The sequence below is a fragment of the Ambystoma mexicanum genome, chromosome 14, assembly GCF_040938575.1.
Source record: "Ambystoma mexicanum isolate Mex_15411 chromosome 14, UKY_AmexF1_1, whole genome shotgun sequence".
In the NCBI taxonomy this organism is placed as follows: Eukaryota; Metazoa; Chordata; class Amphibia; order Caudata; family Ambystomatidae; genus Ambystoma; species Ambystoma mexicanum.
The window spans coordinates 613,528,919-613,555,060 of NC_090940.1; the positions used below are offsets into that span (position 1 = coordinate 613,528,919).

Below are 26,142 nucleotides of genomic sequence, written 5' to 3' on the forward strand. Positions count from 1 at the left end.
TGGACAGCTGGCGTCGGTATCGCGCTCTTATCATGACGTGCAGTGAGAGAATAACACTTGCACAGCGAGATTAAAAGCAGTGTGTCTCACCAACGCCGGAGTAAGTAGTAGAAGGTCATAGACTGAAAGTTTAAATTACTAGAGAGGGACTATATTGTGGGGTTGGAACCCAAAATCCCCTTTTAATGAACTGTGAAAGAAAAGTAGCAGCCAAGAATATATTTATTGAAATGACACAAGGAAGTTGCAAATAATCAGAGGAGTGCAGTACAAGAAACTTATGAAAAAATAATCTAAATACATATTTTTAAGTAAAGACTAAAGGAAGTTGTTAGACCAGTCTGCAGTGCAAGAAACGCAAGTAAAGAATTTAAGTAATGGAAACATAAGCTAGCAAGTTGAGTCAGATAAAGAAATACAAGTCTTTCTACTAGAGTTACCTCCAGGCTATGGGTGGAGGTAACCAGGTTTCTGATGTTTGTTAATCTGCTTAGAATCACATGCTGTACATAGGTCCGACATCCAGTGGTCACTGCGGAGTATTGCATTTTGTTTTTCGTAGTCGAAAAAGGGGACGTCGACAAGGCGTGTCTGTAACACTATCCCTATAGTGACGTGCGTTGTACCCACAATCCCTCACGCGTCGAGGTCCCTCAGATTGTTTTTTTCCGCCCAGCTTATGGTCGCCTTACGCGGAGCTCCTAGAGAGACATTGCAAAACAATTACTACGGACCTCGGTCCTTAATATATACTTATTGTAAAGATCCCTCCCCTCGACGTTAGCTGTGAAGCTGTTTCTCCGCCGTGCAAGTTTTCGACGGAGGGGAAGAGACGGAGGAGATCCCTCGGCGCTGCCGAACACGTGGCCAGGCCTCGCCGGCCAACATACAGTAGGGAGAGTGGGGGTTCAAACTTTTTTCTTCTCGTCGAGAATGTCTTTCTTTCTCCCCTATCTTTCCCTTGGGGTTGTTATCACCAGTTTTTATTGCCTCAGCTATGGAGAGGACACCTTTTAAGTTTTGCCCACGCTGTAGGGGCAAATACACTTGGAAGGACAAACACAAGCTCTGTAATCGTTGCTTGCCCCTCGATCATAAAGAGGACAGCTGTGCGGCCTGTAAGCTCTTGAAACCAAGAACACTTAAAGAACGGAAAGTTAAAAGGTGGGCGGACTACGCTATGCCAAAGTCAGTTTCCTCACCCGCTGCCGCTGTTACAGAAAGTGACGAGGAGGGTGATAACTCGACGTCCGTTACGGAAGTCATTAACCCCCAGAAGGAGCGCTCGCGCTCCTCGACGTCCGTCCCTGGCCCCGACGGGCTCGGCTCACGCCCTGCTTATGGGGATGAACACCCCGGCGACAAGGACGCACACAGACCCCATAGGCCTAAGCACACAACCCACGGCTCTTCTTCGTCGAGGATGAAGGATCCACCAGCGCCGAAGGGGACGCAGGGCACTCCGGCGTCGACCTCAGACCGCAAGGGTCTCAAGCCCCACCCGCAAACGCAGCCGCGACCAGCGATTGGGCTTTCATCTAACACGGGCGCTACCTCAAAAACATCCGACGTAACGCTCCATAGAGCGGCCGTCGAAAAACAACGCGCAGCGCAGGCAACGCCGACTCCAGAACCCTCGACTGACGAACTCGTCGTCGAGAGTCTGGCGAGAATTGTTTCCGAGGATAAACGTAAGCGGACGACGAAACAGACGTCGAATACCGCACCCAAGGAAATAGAAACGCTGAAAAAGCACAAAAGTAGCCAGGAACTGCCCCATTCATCTAAAGGCACTTCTGAACTACCGGAGGGCTTTTCTGAGGGCAACGGAAACCTTTCGTCGACGTTGTGGTATCGTTCGAAGCGTTTTGAAGGTGATAACACTGATTTCCCCCCTCTAGACTATTCAGGGGTTCCCCATGAGACCATGGAAAGACTCCATTCTTGTATGGAAAAGATGGAGAGGTTTTTGGGTAGCCAAAACCCACCCACACCCAAAAGACCAAGGGAATGGACCCAGGATGACCCTAGGGTCAAGATTCCTAGGCTGTTTCCCCCTTCTACAGATGCATATGACCTCACTGAAGAGGAGCAATACCTCCAGGAAGATGAGGAGTGTTTAGGTGGAGAGGAAGAACATGAGGAGGAGAGGTTTGAGGAAGACCCTTACACTAGCACAGGAGCTTTTGAGGAAGATGCAGCTACCTCACAGCCCTGGCACTCCCCATCAGTGCAGCCTTGGCAGTCCCCATCAGTGCACTCAGACCCTGATGTCTTTCACCCTTCTCCTCCCAAGGACTCACCTATTGGGAACACCTCCCCCATAGATAACCAGCCTTCACTTAATGCACTATTGCGCAAGGCAGCAGCGCATTTTGAAATAGACACAGGGGAGACTCTTCCGGACATAGACTTTGTAGAAAAAGTTATCAAAGAAAAAGCCCCGGTCAGTCTGTCAGTCCATTCCACTCCTGGCTTCTACAAAGAGAAGAATAACTCCTTCCCTTTCCAATCCGGCCTTAGTCAGAGGGGTCAACCCTCGGATAGAAAAGCTCTTCAGCCCTTCGTCTTCGGACCCTCTGTACATCAGGGGACATTCTATTCCGGACTCTCTGGTAGTTACTAACGCAAGAAAGAGGCACCACCTGACAGAGGGCAAGAAGCTCTATGCACTTGGGAAGAGAATCACGACCTCCGCCGCCTTCTCAACTAGGATTGCGAATAACAATTCCCTATTAGCTAGCTACGCAGATGCACAGTGGAGCAAGCTGCGCAGCGAAGCAGAGGATGCACCTGAGCCCCTGCGTTCACGCCTGTTGGCTACTATATCAGAGGGAACTCTTGTAAACCAGGGCATCGTAAAGAACTCCTTGGATGCCGCAGAGACAGCTGGACGTTCCCTGGTTCAGGGAATACTTCTCAAACGCCATGTCTGGGTGCGCAATTCGGGATTTAAGCCAGAAACCCAGGCTTCCCTAATAAATAAGCCCATAGAGCAAACACATCTGTTTGGAAAAGCAGTTGATGAGGCCCTAGAACATGCGAAGAAGGAGTTTGATACCATCAAGACTCTTGACCAAATTTCTAGGCCACCTAACAGACGCAGCTATGGCAATAGACGCTCCTTTCGTGGCCAACGCCAGCAGCAAAGCCAACAACAATTTTACTCTGCTACCAACTGGCCCTCTAACCAAAGCACCCAGTTCAGTCAAAGAGGCCAACGTCGTGGCAAAGGAAGAGGGCGCGGCTCCAGTCCAAAAGGCCCCACGCCCAATACCAACAAATGACCCAAAGGTTCGGGTCCCCTCCCATGCATCACCGGTCGGGGGCCGGCTAACATCGTTCCTTTCAGCATGGGAGGGAATAACGTCAGACTGCTGGGTATTATCCACCATAGCCCACGGATACTGCATCGAATTCAACGGTTCCCCAAAATACAGACCCCCACGGAACCGGCGCATGACACCGGAACACCTCACTATTCTTCTTCAAGAAGTAGAAGAGCTACTGAAAAAAGAAGCTATAGAGGCTGTCCCCCTATCGCAGGTAACAGAAGGTATTTATTCAGTGTACTTCCTTGTACCCAAAAAGGATTTAACCATGCGCCCTGTATTAGATCTGCGTCCAGCGAACAATTTTGTCAAACCCCAAAAGTTTCGTATGGTAACCTTGCAGGATGTAATCCCACTGTTATCACAGGGGGATTACATGACAACACTAGACATGAAAGATGCATACTTTCATATTTTAATGTTGCCAGCGCACAGAAAATACCTCAGGTTCAAGATAGAGAACAAACACTACCAGTTCAGAGTACTACCCTTCGGGATAGCATCTGCACCAAGGGTATTCACGAAAGTACTGGCAGTGGCAGCGGCCCACCTGCGCAGATTATCCATCCCGGTTTACCCGTACCTCGACGACTGGCTCATAACAGGGGATTCTTACGAAACATGCTTCTCCAATACCCAAAGGACCGTAGACCTTTTGTCCCAACTGGGCTTCTCCATCAATGAAAAGAAGTCCAGCTTAGACCCCAGCCAAATCAAACAATTCCTAGAGGCTCTAATTCGAACAAAGGACGGCCTCGTCTTCCCCTCCAACGAGAGGGTCCAAAACATGCTGTTTCAGATCCCCCATTATGTGGCAGGTCGAGAGGTTACGGTACGCAAAGCAATGCGTATGCTAGGGATGATGGCGTCATGTATTTATTTGGTACCTCACGCGCGCCTGCGCATGCGCCCAATGCAAGAGTGGCTCTACAGCCAGTGGTGTCAGGCCAGCGGACAATGGGACGATCTAGTGGTGGTCTCGCAGGCCTTGGTTCTCTCGCTACGGTGGTGGACAAAGGAAAACCTGTTATTAGGGAAAACTTTTGCCACACCCGCAGTGGAAGCCACTCTAACCACAGACGCATCCCTTACAGGATGGGGGGGCTCACCTATCCCATCAGACTGCTCACGGAGTGTGGACTCCGAGCTTAGCATCCAAACATATAAACCTGCTGGAACTATTAGCAGTGTTCAAAGCACTGAAAGCCTTTCAGGAACACTTACAAGGAAAGACAGTGATGGTCCTCACAGACAGCACCACAGCCATGTACTATCTCAACAAGCAAGGGGGCACTCACTCTCCAGGACTGTCCAAGCTGTCCCAGAATATATGGAAGTGGGCTCTCAAACACAACATGTTCCTACTATCACAACATGTACCAGGGGAACTCAATCTGCTAGCAGACAAACTCAGCAGAGACTTCCCCCTACCCAAAGAGTATGAATGGCAATTGCAAGAAGACATCGTCTTAAACGTCTTCACGCAATGGGGTTTCCCGGAAATAGACCTGTTCGCAACCCTGGAGAACTCACAATGCCAATGTTACGCCTCCAGGTACCCCCAGAACCAGTCCAAGGGGAACGGTCTGTTGATTCAATGGTCAGGGAGATTTGTTTACGCCTTTCCCCCGACTCCCCTCCTCAACAAGGTGGTGCACAAGATGCACCAAGAGCAGGTGACCATGATACTAGTGGCCCCAATGTGGGCCCGGCAGCCATGGTTCGCTCACTTGATGGAGATGTCCCTATCTCCCCCAATGAAACTTCCTTGCCCGTACAACATGCTGTCACAAGACAAGGGCAGGACACTGCATCCATGCCCTCAGACCATGAACTTAGCAGCCTGGCTCCTGAGATCATAGAATTTGGACATTTACATCTCCCTCAGAGATGTATGGACATCCTCAGGGAAGCCAGAAAACCTAATACTCGCCACTGCTATTCTAGCAAGTGGAAAAGATTTGTCATCTGGTGTAGAAGTAAAAACATCAACCCGGTTGACTGCTCTGCCACTAACATTATTCTGTACTTGACCCATTTACTGGATTCAGGTCTAGTGTTTAATTCCATTAAAGTCCACCTAGCGGCACTTTCTGCATACACCACTTCCCAACTTAAAGTGTCGTGGTGGAAGATACCAGTTATAAAGGCCTTCATGGAAGGGGTAAAGAGAATACACCCCCCGATAGCTAGCCCAGCTCCCGGATGGGTCTTAAACTTGGTACTTTCTAGACTCATGGGCACTTCTTTCGAACCCATGCACAAGGCAACTCTTTCCTAATAGCTATCACCTCCATTAGGAGAGTAAGTGAACTACAGGCTCTTTCTGTATTAGACCCCTTCGTATCAGTTCACAAGGATAAGGTGGTTCTTCGCACACACCCAAGGTTTGCACCAAAATTCATCTCTAAATTTCATGTAAACCAATCTATAGAACTACCAACGTTCTTTCAAAACCCTTCCAACTTGGGAGAAAAAAGTCTGCATACACTAGATGTACGCAGAGCTGTCATGTTCTACATGGAAAGAACCAGATCACTGAGAAAGACTAATCAGTTCTTTGTCTCGGTGGCAGCAGGAAGAGAAGGAGATGCAGTCTCTAAGTCCACTATATCTAGATGGATTGTACAATGCATCACTCTCTGTTACACTCTTGCTAAGAGAGAACTACCCTTCAAGCCAAGAGCACATTCCACTCGAGGCACTGGGGCATCCATAGCATTCATTGCAAATGTTCCCCTTGAGTCCATCTGCAAAGCGGCTACCTGGAGTTCTGTGCACACCTTTACAAAACACTACTGTCTAGATGCACACTCAAGATCTGACTCCCAGGTGGGACAGGCAGTATTAAGACATCTTTTCTCTACTGTTCCTTCTCATAACCCACCGCCAACTCCGGGTACTGCTCGCTAGCCTATGCACAGCATGTGATTCTAAGCAGATTAACAAACATCAGAAGACAATGCATTACTTACTGTAAAAGCATTTCTGATGGTTGTATCTGCTTAGATTCACATGCGCCCACCCTTCCTCCCCGCTCGGATGGAAGGAACATAGACTTCCTTTTATATCTCTCTCTTCTGTACTCACTCACGTCTAGAAGGCTCCCTCAGGGCAGAAAAATACAAACAGAGGGACCTCGACGCGTGACCTTGTGGATGATAAAGCACTGTGTTCATCTGCTCTACACCATAGCGCTCCAAAAATCTCTTGTAATATATCCATCACAACCAACAAATGCACATCTCTTGCACCCCTTATGTTGAACAGTACCTGTAAATCCAAGGCAATTTCATCCCATGGTACACTGGGTACCTTCCTAATGTTCATGGGAGTTGTTACAACACATAACTCTTTGTCTCTTTCCACGCACTCAGTACACTCACTGACTTTTCTCTCAATTTCCTCATCCATACCCGGCCACCAAAAGTTGACCCTGATCAACGACTTTGTCTTGTCTAGACCTCAATGTCCTCTGACCTAGACACATCAGTTTCTCTCATCTCCATCGGAACAACCAACCAATGTCCTCTACACAAATAACCCTCCATCATACTCAATTCATCACGCACCTTCCACTACCTCTTCACTTCCACAATCTCACTCGCCCCTCTCCACTCTGTAACAACTGCACAACCATCTGATATACCTCATCATAAGCACATGCTTCATCCTACTCGTGCTCGACACACTCCTAAACCTGAATAATACCTTCCACTTCCTTACACTCCACACATTCCTCATCCTCCTCCATCACCGGTGTGAACGCAGCTCTTGATAAAGCATTTGCAGCCGCATTGTCCCTTCCTTGAACATGCTCAACTTTAAACTGTAATCCTTGCATGCTGTTCACCCACTTCATTATTCTCCTCAAAACGCCTTCCAGTCCACCTCTATTGAAAATGCTTACAAGTGGTTTGTGATCCGTCCTCACTTTAAACTCTCTTCCGCACAGATAGGACTTGAACTTGTTCACCGTCCACACAAACGCAAGCGCTTCATGATCCACCACCAAATAACATCTCTCGGCATCTTTTAAGACATGCGAAGCGATCCCAATCGTGAACAACTCCTGTCCTTGTTGTATCAAGACAGCATCCAATCCTGCTTCACTTGCATCCGCATATACAAGAGTAGCTCGCCTCTCTACAAATCAACACCGCGGCTTACAAAATGCTCTGCTTCACATCCTCTAATACTCTGCTGCACGGCTTATCCCACTGGAAAACAAAACATTTCCTTGTCAATTGTCTCATCCTCATCCTGTCTGCCTGCCCTCTGACAAACTTAGTGTAAAATTCCACCAACCCAAGAAATGCTGCTACCTCATTTTTATTTCTTGGCCCTGGCATTTCTCTTATTGCCTCCATCGTATCATGTTTTGGCTTGATGCCATCCTTGGTAATCTTAAGACCCAAATACTTGACTTTTTCTGATCTACACTTACACTCCTCAAAAGCAATGGTAAATCCTGCCTCTTTCAAACTGTTCAGCATTCTCCTCAACCTTGCATCATGCTGCTCCACGTCGCACAACACACAAACACATCATCCTGGTAAAACATAACGCCAAACTCATCTCCCAACAACTTATGCATTGTCTTCTGAAAAACACTTGCCCCTGACAACAGGCCAAACTGCATTCTTTTACACCTGAAAAGTCCAAAAGTGATAAGTAAGAAGTTGCTTGTCTAGATATTTGCATTAAAGATCAGCTATCATTCAAATAAATATTATTTGGTTTATATTCTGTAGACCGATTGAAGTATGGGCGAGACTTTTTACTACAGTTTCAGTTCTGCGAGGCTGCCTGTCAACGTCCACCAGACCTCCTCCGTCTCGATGGGGTGACTGATGCGAAACCAGGTAAGATTGGCTCATTCTATATTGCCTTTGTCCGTATGGTTCTACTCTCTGCCATCATGAATGTATGTATGTAATGTTTTTGTTTCGAGGATTACATGTAAGGCAACGGCTCCAATTGGGTTCTTGTAATGACTTCCGAGATCTAGGCTGGGGCCTTATCTTCCACTCTTCCCAGCTAGAGTGGAATGTATTTGTATTTGTTTTATTTATATAGCGCAGACCAGGCCCAGGGGCAACCGGGCCCATATTTTAGTAGAACGTTACATTGCAGGTAGTGGAACATTACATTACAATAGAAGGCATAGCATCATAAGGTCACAGCAGGTACACAGAGAATACAGATAACGTTACCAAACATGGCAATAATCAGAGCGGATCAATGCAAAGCTATGTCCCAAGAAGGCCCGTCCGGACAGTGGAGCGATTGTTAGTGGGATGCAGCTAACCAAAGCTTGGCATTGTGTTTGAATTGGTTAAAGGAAGGTAGTGTTCTGATCATGAGTGGTACGCTGTTCCAGAGCTTGGCTGCCAGGACAGGGAAGCTAGCGCCCCCTACAGAATGAAGCTTGAATCTGGGGATTGCAAGACCTTGGGTTTGTGCAGATCTGAGTGCGCGTGCAGGGGTATATTGAGTGAATCTCGAGGCTAAGTATGAGGGGGCCTGGTGGTTAACACATTTGTATGTGAGGGCCAGTGCTTTCAGTGAGATCCTTTGGGCAATTGAGAGCCAGTTGAGGTCCTTCCTAGTTTTTGATATGTGGGCTGATCGGGGGATGTTGAGGGCTGCTCTAATGGCATTGTTTTGGGTCGTCTGAAGTTTGTTGAGATTACCCTGGTTAGTGCCTTGGTACAGTGCATTGCAGTAGTCCAATTTGGACATAACCAAGGTCCTGGCCAAGGTAATGCAATTCTGGGCAGTAAGGAAAGGGCGGCAAGCAGAGATCAATTTGCAGGTGTAAGCAAACGCAGCGGCAACTGCATTGGTTTGTCTAGTAAGTGTCAGGGAGGCGTCGAGGTAAATACCCAAAGTTTTGGTGTCTTTAGATACTTTGATCGGATTACCGTCGATGTTAAGAGCCGAACAGGGGACTCAGTTTGTTAAGTCTCTGTTGCGTGCCTAAGATGAGAAGCTCAGTCTTGTCATCGTTGAGGCATAGTTCGTGCTGGGCCATCCAGGCTTGTATGACAAGGTAAATGTCATTGAGGGCTTTGGAGTCAGTTATGTAGTCACCAGTGATGGGTATGAGTATCTGGGTGTCATCGGCGTAATTCGTGTACGTGACACCCAGATAGTCAAGCACATAGAAAAGAGGCTTGGTGAAGACATTGTAGAGGGTTGGGGAGACACAGGATCCTTGCGGGACTCCACACGGGACAGGTGTGGGATCGGCCGATGCAGTGGGGGAGAAAACTCTCATGTGCCTGTTGTCAAGGAATGACCTAATCCAGTTGGACGCGTTGTCAGAGAAGTGGGCCGCTGACTTCAAGTGCCGGCAAAGTATTTGGTGATTGACCAAATCAAACGCCGCTGATAGGTCCAGAAGTAGTAGAAGGGCCAGTTTACCGTTGTCTTTAAGGTCCTCAATTTGGGTTTTAAGATCAAGTAAAGCTGTTTCAGTCCCGTGCTTGGGTCTGAAGCCAGATTGTCTTGAGCCGAGGAGGGTATTGGTCTCTAAGTAGTTCTGGATCTGCAGGTATGCTGCTCTGTCAAGTATTTTGAGTAGGAACGGTACAGTGGTTGGTTGGTATTTCAGGGTCCAAAGTCGTTTTTTTAGGAGGGGGATAACCCACGCATCCTTTAAGTTGTTGGGTACCATACCAGTTAGGAATGAAGCGTTAATGAAGGTAGTTATGAAAGGAGCAAGGTCACGAGCTGCTTCCTTAATGATAGGTGCTGGGCAGAAGTCACTTTGGCAGTTGGAAGGTTTTAAATTGCGAATGATGTTTTCGACCTCGAGGATGGTGAGTGGGGAGAAGCTAAAGTGGGTGTGAGTAAAAGAGGCCGTCGGGATATTGGAAGGTTTCGTGGGTAGGTTGGTGAGTAGGGTAGTTTGTTTAGAATTAATTTTCAATTGCAAGGTGGTGATTTTATTGAGGAGAGCGTTTTGGATGTTGTTGCACCATTTACTGTCTTTAATGCACGTGTCGGGCGCAGGGGCTGGGGATTCCAATTCTTTAAGGATTTTGAATAACTCCTTAGTGTTAGATTCCGCTTGTAAGATGCGTTGGTTGTATGTCTCTTTTTTGGCTTGTAGGATCGCTTCTTTATAATTGTGGGTGGTGATGATAAGGCGATCTTTGTTAGAGTCACAAGGGTGGCTCTTGAAGAGTGATTCAGCCTTGCGTTTTTCTTTGCATAAAGTCCTTAACTGCGGGGTGAACCAAGAGTTCAAGTGGGCTTGTTGTTTGGGTTCCGTAGTTTGAGTGGTGCTATATTGTTGATGGGTTAAGCAGTGTTTGATTAAGATATCTACTAAGACTGTGGGGTCGTTATGTCGGGACACGCATTTATTCAAGATGGGAAGGATGAGTGGGAGGAGTTTATCCTTGGTGATGTCTTTTTTGTTCCTTGTAGGAATAGCTGGAGCTATCGTAGGAGTAGTAAGAGGGTTGGTCGCTGGTAAGTGGAAGGTGATGATGTGCTGGTCAGACCAGGCACAGGCATAGTTAGAGGTTATGGATGTGTTGCAGTTAAGGTTAGTGATCCAGTCGAGCGTCCTGCCCTTAATATGGGTAGGTTCGTCAATGCGTTGTTGGAAGCCTAAGTTAACTAATGTGGTAGCGACATCAAAGGCCAAGTGATCCCTGGTGTCGAGAAGTCCCAAGTTAAGGTCACCTAGAAGCAATACCCGAGAGTTGCTGCTCTGGGCTAACTCGGGTCTGCACTACCGGAAACAATGCCACTTCATTAACCCTTCATAAATGGACTGGAGCAGTGCACATGAGACTTGTAAGAAACTGATGAGCAGCTCTCCATCCACATGTTACAGTGCGAAATCTCAAACGGGAACGCTCCTTCCGTCCCTCACTGAGGAGGTTGTGTTCCTTCAGCAGTGGAGAGAGACTTTCATGTAATAGCGCTGAAGGCTGTACAGACAAGACAAATCACCATAGGCTTGTAAAGATTATAAAGAAAAAAAGATAAAGCTATGATCAAAGTGAGTTTGTGTATGAAAATACTGGAGCAGTAGTTGAAAACCTCAGCAGAGGTTGACTTTGAACATCTAAGGTTTACGGAGAGATAGTGTTTCATAGCTAGTTAGTTTATTCAGTAAGTAGTGTTCGCAGAAAGAGTTACTAGACTTGCCAATAAATCGGGAAATAGTCACGTTGGACAAGTTAAAAGGAGAAAGTCGTCTCCAAGTAATTAAGCACCAATCTGACCTAGGCATGAAGGCACAATGAACAGTTGTAAAAATTCCTAAGGGTGTCCTTGCATTTAGTACATTACCTTCACTTCTAAACGAGGGTCATGCTGTGGATGTTTCTCTCAAAGAAAAGTCAAGTTGGCTGAAAATCATCCTCCAAGCTCTTAGCAGGGAGTCCAGATTTTGACCTTGTGTTCTGTACTGCATCTCTGAGGGATCAAAAGTGTCTCTGGTTTATAATTTTACCCCAAGATGTTTTCCCCTGTGATGTTGTGGATACAACAGAAAAACAATAAATAATAAAATGGCTGCAGGAGAGGTGTTCATGGGGGTCCAGCAACTCTTGCAGAATTCTACTAGTTTGGACCCAACAAAGAGCAGTGAGGAAGTTCTGCTGGCCATCTGGACAGGCTCACACTCTGAGGGCAAAACGCTGTTGGAATCTGTAGATTCTAGCCTTCCGTAGACCAGAGGTACCTGAAATCTGTTCTTCTTTCTCCCTTGCCCAGCAGAGACCGCTAGTTTTCCAGCCTTTAGGGCTTCTCTGCTCTCAGAAGACGCCTTGCTGCTTGAGCCTGCGTGGCCCAACGCAAGAGAAAGGGGTTCTGGACAACCAGCGTGCTGGTAACTAGTAGACCCGGAGGCCTTTATTACAAAACAACCTTTAAGTAAAGATCTTTTAACTCAAAAACATTTTCAACAAACACCCCTGAGACTTTGAAGAAGTTGCAAAATAACCAAGGATCAGGTTACGAGCCCGGCATCCTCGCTTTGCCATGTGATAGCTTGAAAATGGAGTTTGTTTAACCTTTGTTGTCTGGAGCCCAAAACTGTCAGGTAGCATTTTTTTGATGCCCCCAGCGATGGTCTAGGACAGTCCATCCAGCCATCTTTCCGAGGTGACACAGGACCAAGGAATGGCTCTGTGAAAGTTGGAGCTGGGAACTTCATTGGAGTAGAGGAAATAGGGAATTGGAAGTGAGACCATCCGCAAACATCAAACTTGCATTTCCTCTCTAAGCGGGTGAGATCTTTACTGTGAGGTATGGGAGGGTTATCATGATGAGTGCGCGGGACTAGGTGGTGATATACATGAACAAAAATTGTCAAAAGGCTATGATTATGCCATTATGTCATTGTCTATATGTTCGCAAACCAGGGCTGTGACTTCCTACAAGTCTTTGTGATCTACTTGTGTTTCTGCGCTGATCTCTTAATGCGTAACCTTGAGTCATGCAGCAAACCTCAAAAGGGTCAGCTGTTGTCTTAATGGCTGTGCACCCTCGAAATGGGGTTTATACACTCCATTACAGAGCTGATACTCCATTGATTATTGTTCAGATTTTTGTATTTGCCAATTTCATGTATCAGTCCTATACATGAGCTTCTGTGCATGCGTTCCGCATGCAGTTTTTTGTGGGCATCTTCTCAAAGCAATGCTCAGTTCATCCAGGAGGGTTCTCCATTTATTTTTAAAAAAATATATTTTTTTGCAAGGTTGTTTAATCTTTTCCCTGTAGAGGACTGTTTCTCCTCTGCCCCACACCCTCAATGCTACCCTGCTTATCCGGTCCTAAATCATGTCCCTTTTAAAGTAGTTTTACATCTTGAACCCCTTTCATCTGTATGTTTTTAGGTTTTACCTTATCATAATGTGTTTTTCAACCACTCTATTTCATCTGAAGCTTTGTTAGAAACTTTTCCCCTTTGCAGCTTTCCCTCCATTGACATCAATGGAACCCCCACCTTTTTCTATGACTTGAATCCTGTCCTGACTTTTGGAGGTAGGTGACGTCTTTGTGCTTCACTTTCCTTGCGCAGCTCATCTCTTTTTGGGGTCAGTGTTGAGCCCATACGGCTAACAGTGCCCTGCCCCCTTTGCGAGATTCCTTTTTTGTTTTACTTTAGCACACATCACCTTACAGTGAAGGGCTGCAGGACTACTTTGTATTTCATTTTCTTTTTAATTTTACTTTTGTAACACTCTTGTTACTTTTCTTATGTGGCCAAGACGGGCTGGTGGTAGCGCTATCAAGTTATTTGTTTTTCTCCAGCATGGGGTCTGGCATGGATTCACATGCTCATGAATATTCCCCGTCGTCAGGCCGGGAATCCTCGGTATAGAAAAAAAAAATCAGTAGCAGTTTTCTTTCTGATCTGTCTTTCTTAGTAGTAACCAATCACTGGTCTCTGGGTCATACTGCCCCCAGCCAATGACTGCCCTCTCCCTAAGCCCCGCCTCCGGCAGCCATCCTCGGATTTTTACCGCACGTTCAGGTGTTGGGAGTCCTCGTGCTGTAGCTCTCGAGCTTTTGCTGCGTTTTTGTGCTTTTTCAGGAGATTTTTCTCATTTTTCGGTTACATAGAGCCTCAAGCTCCACCGTTTCTACATCCGATCAACGGGGATCCGTTTCGGAGTTTTCTACGCCCCTCAAGGGTGAAGATTTCGTCGAGTTACGCTTTTGGAGGATTCCAGAAGTTCCGAGGCCTACCCCGGACATGGCCCAGGAGAAAGGAAGCTCGACGCCCGGGAAGCTGTTCAGGACCTGCCCTGGATGCCAGCTTCAGAATGTTTTCAAGGAGGACGAGCATTCGTTATGCCTCTACTGTCTCCATGAGGACAAGACGCACACGGAGAAGGACTGTGCGTTTTGGGGGAACATGTCGGAGCGGACCATGAAGGATTGCCACCTCCGTCTCGCCAACTGGCTGGAAGGGAAGGGCCCGTCAGGCGAGAAGAAGAAAAAGAAGTCTGAGCGGTCTTCTAAGTCCTGTGAGGGCGCCCCGGCGACAGGGCCCAACAAAAGGTTAAGCACCGCGAGTCCGCGGGCACCGGGAGCGCCGAACGGTCGGGCTCCTTGGCTGCCAGGCAGGGCGCATCCTCCCCGGCGCCATCAACCACGAGCCAAGGCTCTGGTACGGGTAAGAGGAAGTCCGAGAACCCGGCGAAGCTTCTGGAGAGGCCCCGGTCGATCTGGAAGATTCCGGCAGAGGGGGAGCGAGGCTCGGACCCTCCCCCCAAGGTGAAAGCCCCAGGCCAGAAGGTGACGATGGCCTTAATTCACCCTGCTAAGACCTCGATTGAGGATGTCGCCGCGGCCCTGGCTCAGCCTGTGGAGGCTACACCAGTGGAGGCGCCCTCAGGACCCAGAGTCTCCCTGCCACCGCGGAGGGAGTCGTCTTTCAGGCCCATTGAGAAGACCCCCACTAAGTCCTCGTTGGAAAAGCTGGGGGAGGGGCTGGTGGCCATCGTGGATACGGACACGACATCTGAAGAAGAGCTCATCGAAGTCGTGGAAGAGGCCCAGCCCATCGGGAGGGATCCCGACGAGGGCGACGACGAGAGCGACGGGGTCGCCGACAAGGCTCCTCAAAAGCCCTCGCGCCCGTCGTTACCGGCGCCGCAGGACACTTCGGCGGCCATTTTGTCAGCGATTCAGTCCTTATGTTCGGAGATAAGGACAAGGTTGCCCCTCCCCCCGACGGAGGTACCTGAGCCACACCCGACGGGGGAACCGGAGCCAGGACCTTCAGAAAGTCCACCGCATAAGAGGACGACGCATCCTACGCCACCTCTCCCACCTCTGCGGCCTGCTCTGCCTTCCCCCCGGTCTACTTCCCACGGGGATGATACAGGCACAGACACGGCTACGACAGGTACGGATGACGACAGAGGCGACGACGGGACGTGTCCCCCGTCGCCCCCTGCTCGGGCGTACCTGCCCGACGAGATTGGATCCTTTCATACCATGATTTCCATGGCATCCGAGCTCTTCCAGCTCTGCCCAGAAGAGAAGAAGAAGCAAGGGTTCCTTTACCAACGGAGCGAGGCTAAAAGGAAGACGGTCCTCGCCGTACCGCTTCTTGATGACATCTGGGATGAGGGGCTCGCCCTCCTCAAGAACCCTGCCACATCGCCGGCAAAGAGGGACCGGTACGAGAAGAAGTACCGGGTCCCCGACGCTGCCCCCTTGTGCCTTCGGGCGCAACCTACCCCGGATTTGGTCTCGGCGGCGGCAAAGAAGAAAGCTGGGGGGGCCATCGGCCTCGACATCAACTTCCCCGCCGGACACGAGGGCAGGAAGTTGGACACGATGGGACGGCGGATCATCTCATCCGCAGCGACGACTATCAAGGCGGCCAATGCCCTAGCTATCGTAGCCCGCTATGACAGGGAGTTGTGGTTCAAAATCGCCCCTCTGTTGGACTTCCTTCCGGACGCCAAAAGGGCTGAGGCTCTTGAAATCCTACAGGAGGGTGAGATTGCTTCCGACCACGCCATCACGGTGGCAACGGACATCGCCGACACCGGTTTCCGTCAGTTGGGCAACAGCGTTTGCTTGAGACGATGAGGATGGCTCAAGGCCACGGATTTCCGCCAGGATGTACAAACCAAGATTTTGGACATGCCCTTTGACGAGAACAACCTGTTTGGGAAGGCGGTTGAAGAGTCCCTTCAGGCCATCAAGACAGACACAGAGACTGCCCGGGCACTGGGAGTGCTCCAAAAATGACGGCCATCCTTTCGGAGCTCCGGAGGCAGACAAGGTGCCTCCAAGGGATCCGGCAGTGGCTCCTCCACGTACCGCCAAGCGGCAAGATCTTCGTCCCAGGAAGCCTATAGGGGACGCGGCAAGTCAGGTGGTGCCCGTCGTCGTCGACAGGGAGGTCAAGGAGGCAAGGCGGCCTCCAAACAAGATTGAACCGACCGTGGGGTCGGGCCCCCGCCGAAGCACCGCGGTGGGAGGCCGGCGGGCGAGGTTCGTTAGCATGTGGGAGTCCATCTCCACCGACCGTTGGGTGCTGGACGCCCTGGCCCAAGGGCACACCCTCGAGTTTCAGAAGAAGTGCCCTCGCGTTCCACCCGTGGCCAGGAAGGAAAATCGCGTCCCTCAACTACTGTTGGAAGTAAGGGCGATGCACAAGAAGGGTGCCATCGAGCTCGACCCAAAGAGTCTTCGGGGCTCCGGAGTTTACTCAAGGTACTTCCTCGTAAAAAAGAAGACAGGAGGATGGCACCCCATCCTGGACCTACGACGACTGAACAAGTACATCAAGGCACAGAAGTTCTGTATGGTCACCCTCCAGCACGTGCTGGGACAGCTGGAGGAGGGCGATTTCCCGTCGTCGTTGGACTTGGAGGATGCGTACTTCCACATCCCCATTCTAAAAAGACACCGAAAGTTCCTCAGGTTCGTGGTCCAAGGGCGGCACTACCAGTTCAAGGCCCTCCCGTTGAGATTGAAGTCGGCACCCAGGGTGTTCACCAAGTGCCTCGCACCGGTGGCGGCGCGGCTGCGCCTACAGGGGATCCACGTCTACCCCTACCTGGGCGACTGGCTCACCCGGGCAAGGACAAGGGAGCTCGCCGTGGAGCACACTGCGAAGACCGTCCAGCTGCTCACGGACCTGGGATTCTCCATCAACTTTCCAAAATCCCACCTGGTTCCGTCGCAAGTCGCCCTTTTTCTGGGAGCCAAGCTCGACACAGTGGCGCGGCTGTCCTCGCCGTCGGAGGAAAGGACCAGGACCATTCTGGGCAAGGTGCAGCGTCTGCTGGCCACGGGCATGGCCAGGGTAAGATCTATCAAATCCCTCCTCGGGATGATGTCCTCCTGCATTTATCTGGTGCGCCTTTACAGGCTTCGGATGCGCCCCTTACAAGAGTTCCCTGACGCCCGCCGGGTCCAGTCGACGGGCAGCTTCGAGGACAGGATCCCTCTCAAAGAGACGTTCCTTCAGGCGATGGTGGGGTAACCGCTCCCATCTGTTGGCGGGCACAGACTTTCAGACCCAACTCACCAGGTGACGGTGACGACGGACGCCTCCCTGGAAGGTTGGGGAGTGCACTCCGGAGATCTTCACGCAAGAGGCCTTTGGCTTCCGGAGGAGAAGTCTCTCCACATCAACATCTTGGAGCTCCGCGCAGTGTTCTGGGCCCTCAGGTCCTTTCTTCCGTCCCTCAAGGGCAAGGTGGTGAGGATCTTCACTGTCAACACCACCACGATGTTCTACATCCGGAAGCATGGCGGAACAGGTCCCCGGCCCTATCCAAGGAAGCCCAGGATCTGTGGCATTGGGCCTTCGCTCAAGGGATGTTTCTGGTGCCTCTTCATTAGGCAGGAATAAAAAACACGATCGCCGACCCACTCAGCAGGGAGCTACGCTCGTGCCACGAGTGGGAACTACGCCAGGATCAAGTGGATCGACTCTTCCGACGATGGGGCGAACCCCAAATCGATCTCATCGTGACGGCGACGAATTCCAAGTGCCGGAGGTTCGCCAGCAGGTTCCCCCAGCCGAGGAGCATGGGCGATGCTTTCTCGTTCCCCTGGGACGGCCTATTTCTTTATGCGTTCCCTCCGCTGCCGTTGCTGCTCCGGCTCATCAACCAGCTCATGAGGTCCCGGTGCAGTATGATCCTCGTCGCCGAGACAGATCTGGTTCCCGGACCTTCTGCACTTGTCAACGTCCCCACCAGTCAAGCTGCCGACGGATGCAGACCTTCTCTCCAGAGAAGGAGGCGCCATTCTTCACCACAACCCGGAGCCGCTGAACTTGCAGGCCTGGCTCCTGGAGCACTAGAGTTTGGAGGGTACGACATCCCGGCCGACTGCAGAGAGGTTCTTGCAAAGGCCAGGGCGTCCTCAACTCTCAAGTGCTACGGACATAAATGGAAGAGGTTCTCTGTCTGGTGCCGTGCACAGAAGATTAATCCTCTGCGGATTATGGCCCCTCACTACTGCCGTACCTACTGTCGCTGGCCAAAGCTGGACTGGCTCACGCCTCCATCAAAATACATCTGGCTGCAATCTCCCGATATACCAGGACTACGGGACGGGCGTCCTTGTGGTCTCATCGCCTGGTGAAAGAATTAATGAAGGGACTATTCTGATCATTTCCGCCGGTGAAGGCTCCTGCCCCGGCGTGGGAGCTTAATGTGGTGCTGACCAGGCTCATGGGGGGCCCCATTCGAGCCTATGCATTCGGCGCCTTTGAAGTTCCTGTCATGGAAGACAGCTTTCCTCATGGCCATCACCTCCGCACGACGAGTGGGAGAGATCCAGGCCCTATCTTGCAAGCCTCCATACTTGACTTTTCATGACACGAGGGTGGTGCTGAGGACACACCCCTCCTGAATGCCCAAGGTGCCGTCGGACTTCCACCTCAACGAGCCCTTGGTGTTGCCAGTTTTCTTCCCGTCACCTTCGTCGCCGGCCGAGAGGACTTTGCACTCGCTGGATGTAGCTAGAGCGCTGAAGTTCTACGTGGACCGCACGAAGAGTTTTCGGAAGACGTCACAGCTGTTTGTGAACTTTGGGACTGTGAATCAAGGGAATGCTCTCTCGAAGACTTCCATTTCCAGATGGCTCTCCGGCTGCATTATGCACTGTCACCGGTTGGCAAACCGACCGCTGCCCGGCCGTCCGAGAGCCCATTCGACCAGAGCGATCGCTGCTACCACAGCGTTCCTGTCTGGTGTGCCCCTGCTGGACATCTGCAGGGCTGCTACGTGGAGGTCGACGCACACCTTCACAAGATTCTACTGCGTCGATCGGGACTCCAGGGAGGAGTCCAGGGTCGGCCAAGCAGTGCTGCGCAACCTGTTCGCCTAAGGTGAGCCTGGTGAGGAGGTAAGAGTTGCTTAATGTTGAGCCGGTTGCCACCTCCCATGGTTGTGCATGTGTTTACTGCTATGTATTCTCTTATTCATGAGCATGTGAATCCATGCCAGACCCCATGCTGGAGAAGGAACAAGTTACTTACCTGTAACTGTTGTTCTCCAGCATGGGTCTGGCATGGATTCACATGCGACCCCTCCCGCCTACGCCTCTGCGGCTCTTCACTTGGTCATACTGCCACTTTACGTGCTACCAAATCTGAGGATGGCTGCCGGAGTCGGGGCTTAGGGAGAGGGCAGTCATTGGCTGGGGGCAGTATGACCCAGAGACCAGTGATTGGTTACTACTAAGAAAGACAGATCAGAAACGAAACTGAAACTGATTTTTTTTTTTCTATACCGAGGATTCCCGGCCTGACGACGGGGAATATTCATGAGCATGTGAATCCATGCCAGACCCATGCTGGAGAACAACAGTTACAGGTAAGTAACTTGTTCCTTACTGTATATTCAAAATGGTCTTGTTAACACATTTTTTGCCTGCTCCTTTGCCTGTCTTGTCTTCTGGCATTTGTAAGGAAGGCATGGTATCAAACGGTGAAGTAAGACACAAGTGATCACAGTTCAAGGGTGTTTATTGAACTCAGTGGGTTGGTTGAACGCCTATCTAAACCTAAAGCTAAGAAGGGGAGCAAGCTACGACCATCAAATAATAAAGCAGTCCTAGTGGAGTCTCAGTCAAAATAAAAGGGCCTATACTCATAAACCTATTGACAATCCTTCTAAATACAAATGGTGTGGGAAAACGGTGTACGCAAATGAAAACTGTTCAAGAAACAATATGTCAGGATAGTTGAGCAGTTGGCTTCCCTTCCCCACGTTTTCAGCACGGGGCAAGGTAGCACACTCCAGCTTTGCACACACTCTGGCTTCTCTGTGTGAGGAAGAATTCTCAGAAGTGTGCTAATTCCTCTCTACCTTAGAGACCCCCAGCACTTTTGCTGGACTCTAGGACATTTGAATTTTCAACCTGGAGAGAGTGAGACCTGTTTCCCACTCTCTCATGTAAATTTCTGTGATTTAACACTGCGTTTCTTTTTTGGTTTTGGAGTCTGACAAACTCCATAGGCCATCATCTTTGAGTTGTGACACACAGCATCTTCAGTGCAGTGGCAAAGGGAAGTCTCTTAGATTTCCCAAAGGTTTAAAATACCTTCTCTTGGATAAACTATTGTTTCCAAGAGCAGTAAAGTGAAATTGACTTTACTTACAATTGTAACTTTCTAGACCCAGCACACCCTTTTTTACAATAGAAAGCTGGAGAGGTTACTTAGTATCCCCTTTGTCTAGTTTCTCATGCAACATTTTTATGTAACCCTTTCTACTGTTATTGGCTGGTGGCAGTGGTTTACGTTTTACAACCATTGTGTGTTTTTACCGCAGGCTGCGTTCGCAGCTACAGTAAAGCACCCATGGGTGCCCATTTTGGCAAATTGGCCTCAACCTTCTTTTTTCACCATTTCTTGTTGGAAAGGTCCTTCTTGAGATTTACTCTGCGTGCCAAACCAGGTTTGGTCCCCTTGTTCATTTTGTCTTTGGCGGGATCGTAGAGTGAATCTCGCCTCTGGCTCTAGTATGTCTGGCAGGGGCAGGATGTGAGGGAGGTGCCCGAAACTCCCTGTGCTTAATCCCCTTGGTTACAGGAATGCACCCAAAGGTGCGTGATTGGACGGTTGGCTGTCCGGCAAGGACAGCTACCCTGCTGTGTGATTGACAGCTACGCTGGAATGAGTTGGAGAAACCTGCATAAAAGGTGAGGCTTTTTGGTTTGGAAGGCAGAGTCGACCACTGGACGAAGGAACCGAAGAAGAACTTGGAAGAGACGCCTGCTGCAAATCCTAGACCGTTGGATTGCCCGGTGAAGCCCTGCTGCTGTGCTGAAGCTCCGAATTCACCTCGTCTAGAGAAGCCATGCAAGGACGACTTCTCCTCTTGAGTTGGTGGGACCATACAACTCCAAAGTTTAGTCGTTTGGACATCCTCTCGGAGCTGGCTGTGCTTCTGCTACTGCTGCTTGAACCGAAGTGCCAGGGAGAGGAACACTAAATGGAGTGCACCACTTTTAAGATGGACCCGAGCTGCTGGAAGATCCTCTGGACTCCCAGTAAGCAGGACTGACCAAGCCTGAGCCACCTCAACAGAGTGCTGGACCCCAGATGTGAGGAAAGTCCACAGTGGTATCCTTGAGACCGCTGTGGTGCTATTTGCTGAGACCTGAGGAGCTGTAACCGGGAAGGGCTGCTGAATAGAAGTTGGTCCTTTTCTGCCGTTGACCGCCCCGTTGTGTTGTAGGTGTCCCCACAAGCCCTCCCTCTTGTCCCCTCGACTGAGAGACAGGAACAAAAGGATATGCTGAGCCACACAGGACCAGAAGCCAGTTGGAACCATTTCTTCTAACAAAAGGTACTGTACAGTCTAAGAACTTAACTCTTGTTGTTGTAGCCTTACTTGATCTCAGTTGAGACTTGTCTTGGTTACTTCTGTAGAGTTGCTTGCATCTTCTACAACTCACAAGCCTCCCAGCTTGTGGCCCTACTTTGATTCTACTTTTTCTACAAAGACTTCTAAAACATTGTGCAAGACTTTTTTACTTACCTGTAAGAAGCGCTTCAGCTCACCTAGACTTTTGCCCAATTGACATTGGCTGGCCTGGCTCCCTGAACGACTCTTCTCTCCTCTGCTTGTGTCTTACCTTCCCTCCAGGAAAGGGTTAATTTACTTTGCATTTGGGGGTTCAAAAGTACTTACCTGCTTCAGAATACTTGTGTGATCACTTGTTTTATTCTGAAACCTTGTTACTTTAACACTCATCTCAGTATTGCTCTAAATGTACCAGTGATAAATTAATGTCCACAGTGTCCTAGTTATTTAGGTCACCTGACGGTGTAGGAAGGGTCTGTGTGCCATCCCAAATGGGTATTTGCTGATTTAGAGAAACTAAGAGTGTGTATTTTGGAGTGTATTTGTGTGTTACTATTATATTGCCCCTTCTGAAGAAGGCTTATTCAAACTGACTGTTAAATAAATTAATAATTCTTTCATGAAGAAACCTTGTGTGTAAGAGTTTATTTGGATAATTGTCACTGTGAATCTCTGTGTAACTCCCCTACTGTTCACATTGACCCCTCTTGAGATAAACTTGGCTGCTCGGCCACACTACCAACCTGTGTAGTTCAGACTTATACCAAAGGTTGGGTTCCTATTGCCAGGAGGAAAACGTTGTTTTAGTGCACCCAAAGGGTACTGCTCTAAATCTTGCCTAATACTCTGCCACAGGAATGCAGTTCAAAACATAGGCATGTGGGCCTTCTGTGCCAAAGTCTCTTTCCCAATAAAAGTCTCTTATTGCAGAGTACCTGGCATAACAAACACATTTTAAAGTTCCTTTCTCTTCAGGATTTTCACATTCAAAGGTTCTCGGGTTTACTGTTGATCACGGGTCTCCCTTGATCGGGCTTGGACCACAGTTCTCCCTCAGTTGGGCTCGAACCTTATAACCACACTTTCTTTACTTTCTTTTTGTTATCAAAATTCAAACGACTTTCGACTGTGCGATGGAGTTTTCTTACACCATCGCAGGAGCACTTAGATTCACTTCATCTATCAGTTTCACTTTATTGCTTTTGTTCCTGCTTTTTCTTGACTGGGTGCATCACACAGAGACCTCCAATGGAGCACACCCGCGGCATCACTCGTCTCTGATTCATATTAAAGTTCAAACATTCATCGGTAATTGAGCTTTACACGCGTCTTTCATCACGCGCGTTAATGTTCTTCGCTCTTGTGCTCTTCATACAATGCTGCTGCTTGCAACCTTGACTTCAGACACAGACCGGTCTTGCATAGTTCTGCCAAACTCACCGGCTGTGTTGATTTCTCTGGTGCTGCTTTGATCCTGGTGCCAAGGACGGTACCGCGGCGGCTGCTGCTCTTCCTCGACTAGCCATGCAGGAGGTCCATAGGCTTCTCCCGACACACAATGCAGGATTCTTCAGTCTGGTTTCCCTACCTTTTAATCTAAAGGTTTCTGGAAAGTAACGGTTTCACGCCGAAGAGGTGAAGGGTATCTCCCTTATTGCTCTCCTTTCTCGGTTTGCTGCCTTTCTCCCCTCGTACAGCTGCCATTTGGAAAACGCTGTTCCTTCGTGTGCTTTCCCTCGCTCTGTGTGCTCTCGTCCGCCTTTTATCCGTGTGGGAAGGCTTAATGGAAGTCAGGTGTGAGTTGTTAAAAGGAATTGCCTGACTTTGCCTGACCATAGTAGTGGGACATGTCGGGTACAATGCTCGGGTAGGAGTCGGTTTTCTCCCAGAGCGGGCTGTCCGTGTGAAAGTGTTCATGTAAGGAAGGGGTGGGGGGAGTTAACAGTTCCCAGGTATCCTACCTGTTAGGATGGAGTAAAGGTGTTATAGGGGGAGGATACCGCATCTTGCCATCAGGTGCCCCACTCCCTGAAGACCGCTCACCCAGGATTCCTCCTGCACAGGTCCACCGCCAGGGTCTGGATCCAAAGGCGATGGCCGTGCCCTGGCCACCTGAGTGAGAGATCCCCAGAGACTAGTGGGTGAGACACCTTCTGGTTTCTCGCACCTTCTTCCTCTTGTCTCAGATCACGAAATGCAATATATGGAAAGCCATTTCATGGGCAAAATCTAGAGTTTCTTGGGTAAAGTGGCGGTGTGTGCATCCAGGTGGAAGTGGGGGTGGGCACTGCCATGTCCCAATCCACATGACAGCCTGAGGATGCCTGCTGCTCGACAGATCTGGGGCCAGAATTGGGACCAGAATTGGGACAGCTGTTGCTAGTTTCAATAGTGCAGATCCTTCCCATTGGTGTGCTAGGGCAACTCATAGCTCGAATATGGGATACATTGAGGACCCCTGCAGCTGTTCTTAAGATCATCTTTTGTAGCCAGGACCTGTATGAAAAGGAGCAGTTTACCAAAGTCCCAAAGTTGAAGACGATCAACATTGCCTCCAGCTAAGTTCTGGCAAAGCCCTGTCCCTCTACATCGATCTCCATGTCAGTGTCGGGCTTTTTCCAAGATGTCCTCAGGATCTGCTGAACCCCACAGCCCCTCTAAGATGTTTCGCCCTCATCCTAGTTTAACATTGCTGGGCCCGGAACACCCTCAAGGGAAAGGGGAAGTGGATAAAACAACAAACAGATCAGATTTCTGGTCTCGACTCGGAAGGATATCTGCATAGGGATGAGAAAGGATAACCTGTTAAATTAAACATCATAGTACTGAATTCCTCTTAAGCCCCTGAACACACCTGAATGATTCCTCAGCTTCTAAACTCCCGATTAAATTAACTTATGTTTTTGAGAAGTTTTGTGATCAGTGTAATAATGCGAGAAAAAATTAGCGAAGCCAAGGAAGATTTGTACCTCAGCTGTCAAACTGTAACAGTGACTCATATCCGGTTCAGCTCATCAAGGATAGCGCCTCCGCGCTGGCACCCTTCTTCACTGCTTTTATCAACGCCTCCTTCAAATCCAACCAAGTGCCCTCCTACCTCAAAGAAGCTTGGGTGCGTCCACTGCTGGAAAAAGCTACACTGGATCCAAAAACACCAGGGAATTACAGGCCCATCACTACGGTACCCTTCCTATTGAAGATCTTGGATAAAGCAGCATACCTTCAAGTCCAGAAATACTTAGAAACTCATCACTTATTATTTCTACAACAGCCAGGCTGCCGCCCCAACCATGGAACTGAGACAGCCCTACTGGATCTCAAGAACCAAATAGACGACCTTATGGATGAAGGCAAACCTGCCCTCCTACTACTCCTTGACCTATTTGCGGCATTTGACCTGGACGACCATGACACCCTATGCCACCACCTCTCTATGGCTGGCAACTTCTCACCCAATGCCACTGCGTGGATCTCCTCCTTCCTCAGTGGTAGAGCAATGAAGGTCTTCTCAGACCAAGCCTGCGCCCAACCCCACCTAATTAAATGTGGAGTCCCACAAGGATCCTGCATCTCGCCCACCCTTCACGAGGTCACTATTCAACTATCTAGACTCCATAGACATCACATACACCAACTGTGCTAATGATACGCAGGTCCCCAACCCTCTCACAGGAGACTACGAGGACAACCAGAAAACCCTCAACTTCATCTACGCCTCCATCCAGACCTGGATGGCTGAAAACTAGCTCCGTCTCAACAGTGAAAAGACAGAACTCCTACTCATCGGATCACCGGACACAATCAGAAAAATTGCATTAAAATATGACTCCTTTCTCATCGACAACATTCGCAACCCTGTATCTCAGTCAGTCAAAACCCTGGGAGTATATCTAGATTCTAACCGCTTAGCCAGCCCCCAAAGCCTTAGAGTCCGGGCAGGTGGTTCAAGCTTCCCAGTCATAGCAGCCACCAACTGTAACTCACTCCCTTCCACACTACGAAGCATTGAGTCCCACGCGACCTTCAGCAAAGCAATCAAAACAATGCTGTTTGTGTAATCTCGAAGGTGCCATGTCTACCAGCACCTCACCTGCATCTCATGTCTTAGGTAGCACTGTACTGCAAAATATCTCTAGTATCTCCTGTATGTTATCTATGATTGCACGTCCACCTTGTAAGGCACATGCCACATGTAACCCATGCATTGCCTCTTACATCATGTAACTAAGACACCTTCTTGAAACAGCGCCTCGATGCCTTCGGGCTACTAGGTGCTTTACACATACAACTAATAATACCTCCTTTAACTTGGTCAGAGACATCCAGACCTTGATATCCTGAACCTTTCTTTGATCCATCTCCAAACCCTTGGGTGAAATCACAAATCCCAGAAATTCAACAGACTCAGTATGGAATTGGCTCTTGCGCAATTATTGGCATACAAATGGTTTTCTCTCAGCTTCTGAAGAACAGGT

At 49.3% G+C, this 26,142-nt stretch overlaps 1 protein-coding gene across 3 annotated transcripts in view; it reads left to right on the plus strand.

The window, feature by feature from the left end:
* The window catches only part of ANGEL1 (angel homolog 1), a 375,400-nt gene that overhangs the window by 264,577 nt on the left and 84,681 nt on the right, over positions 1-26,142 (plus strand). For all 3 annotated transcript variants that reach the window (XM_069638021.1, XM_069638022.1, XM_069638020.1), the window contains one exon: positions 8,087-8,197. In XM_069638021.1, the coding sequence (XP_069494122.1) occupies positions 8,087-8,197 (111 nt within the window). The remainder of the gene's footprint in view (positions 1-8,086; positions 8,198-26,142) is intronic.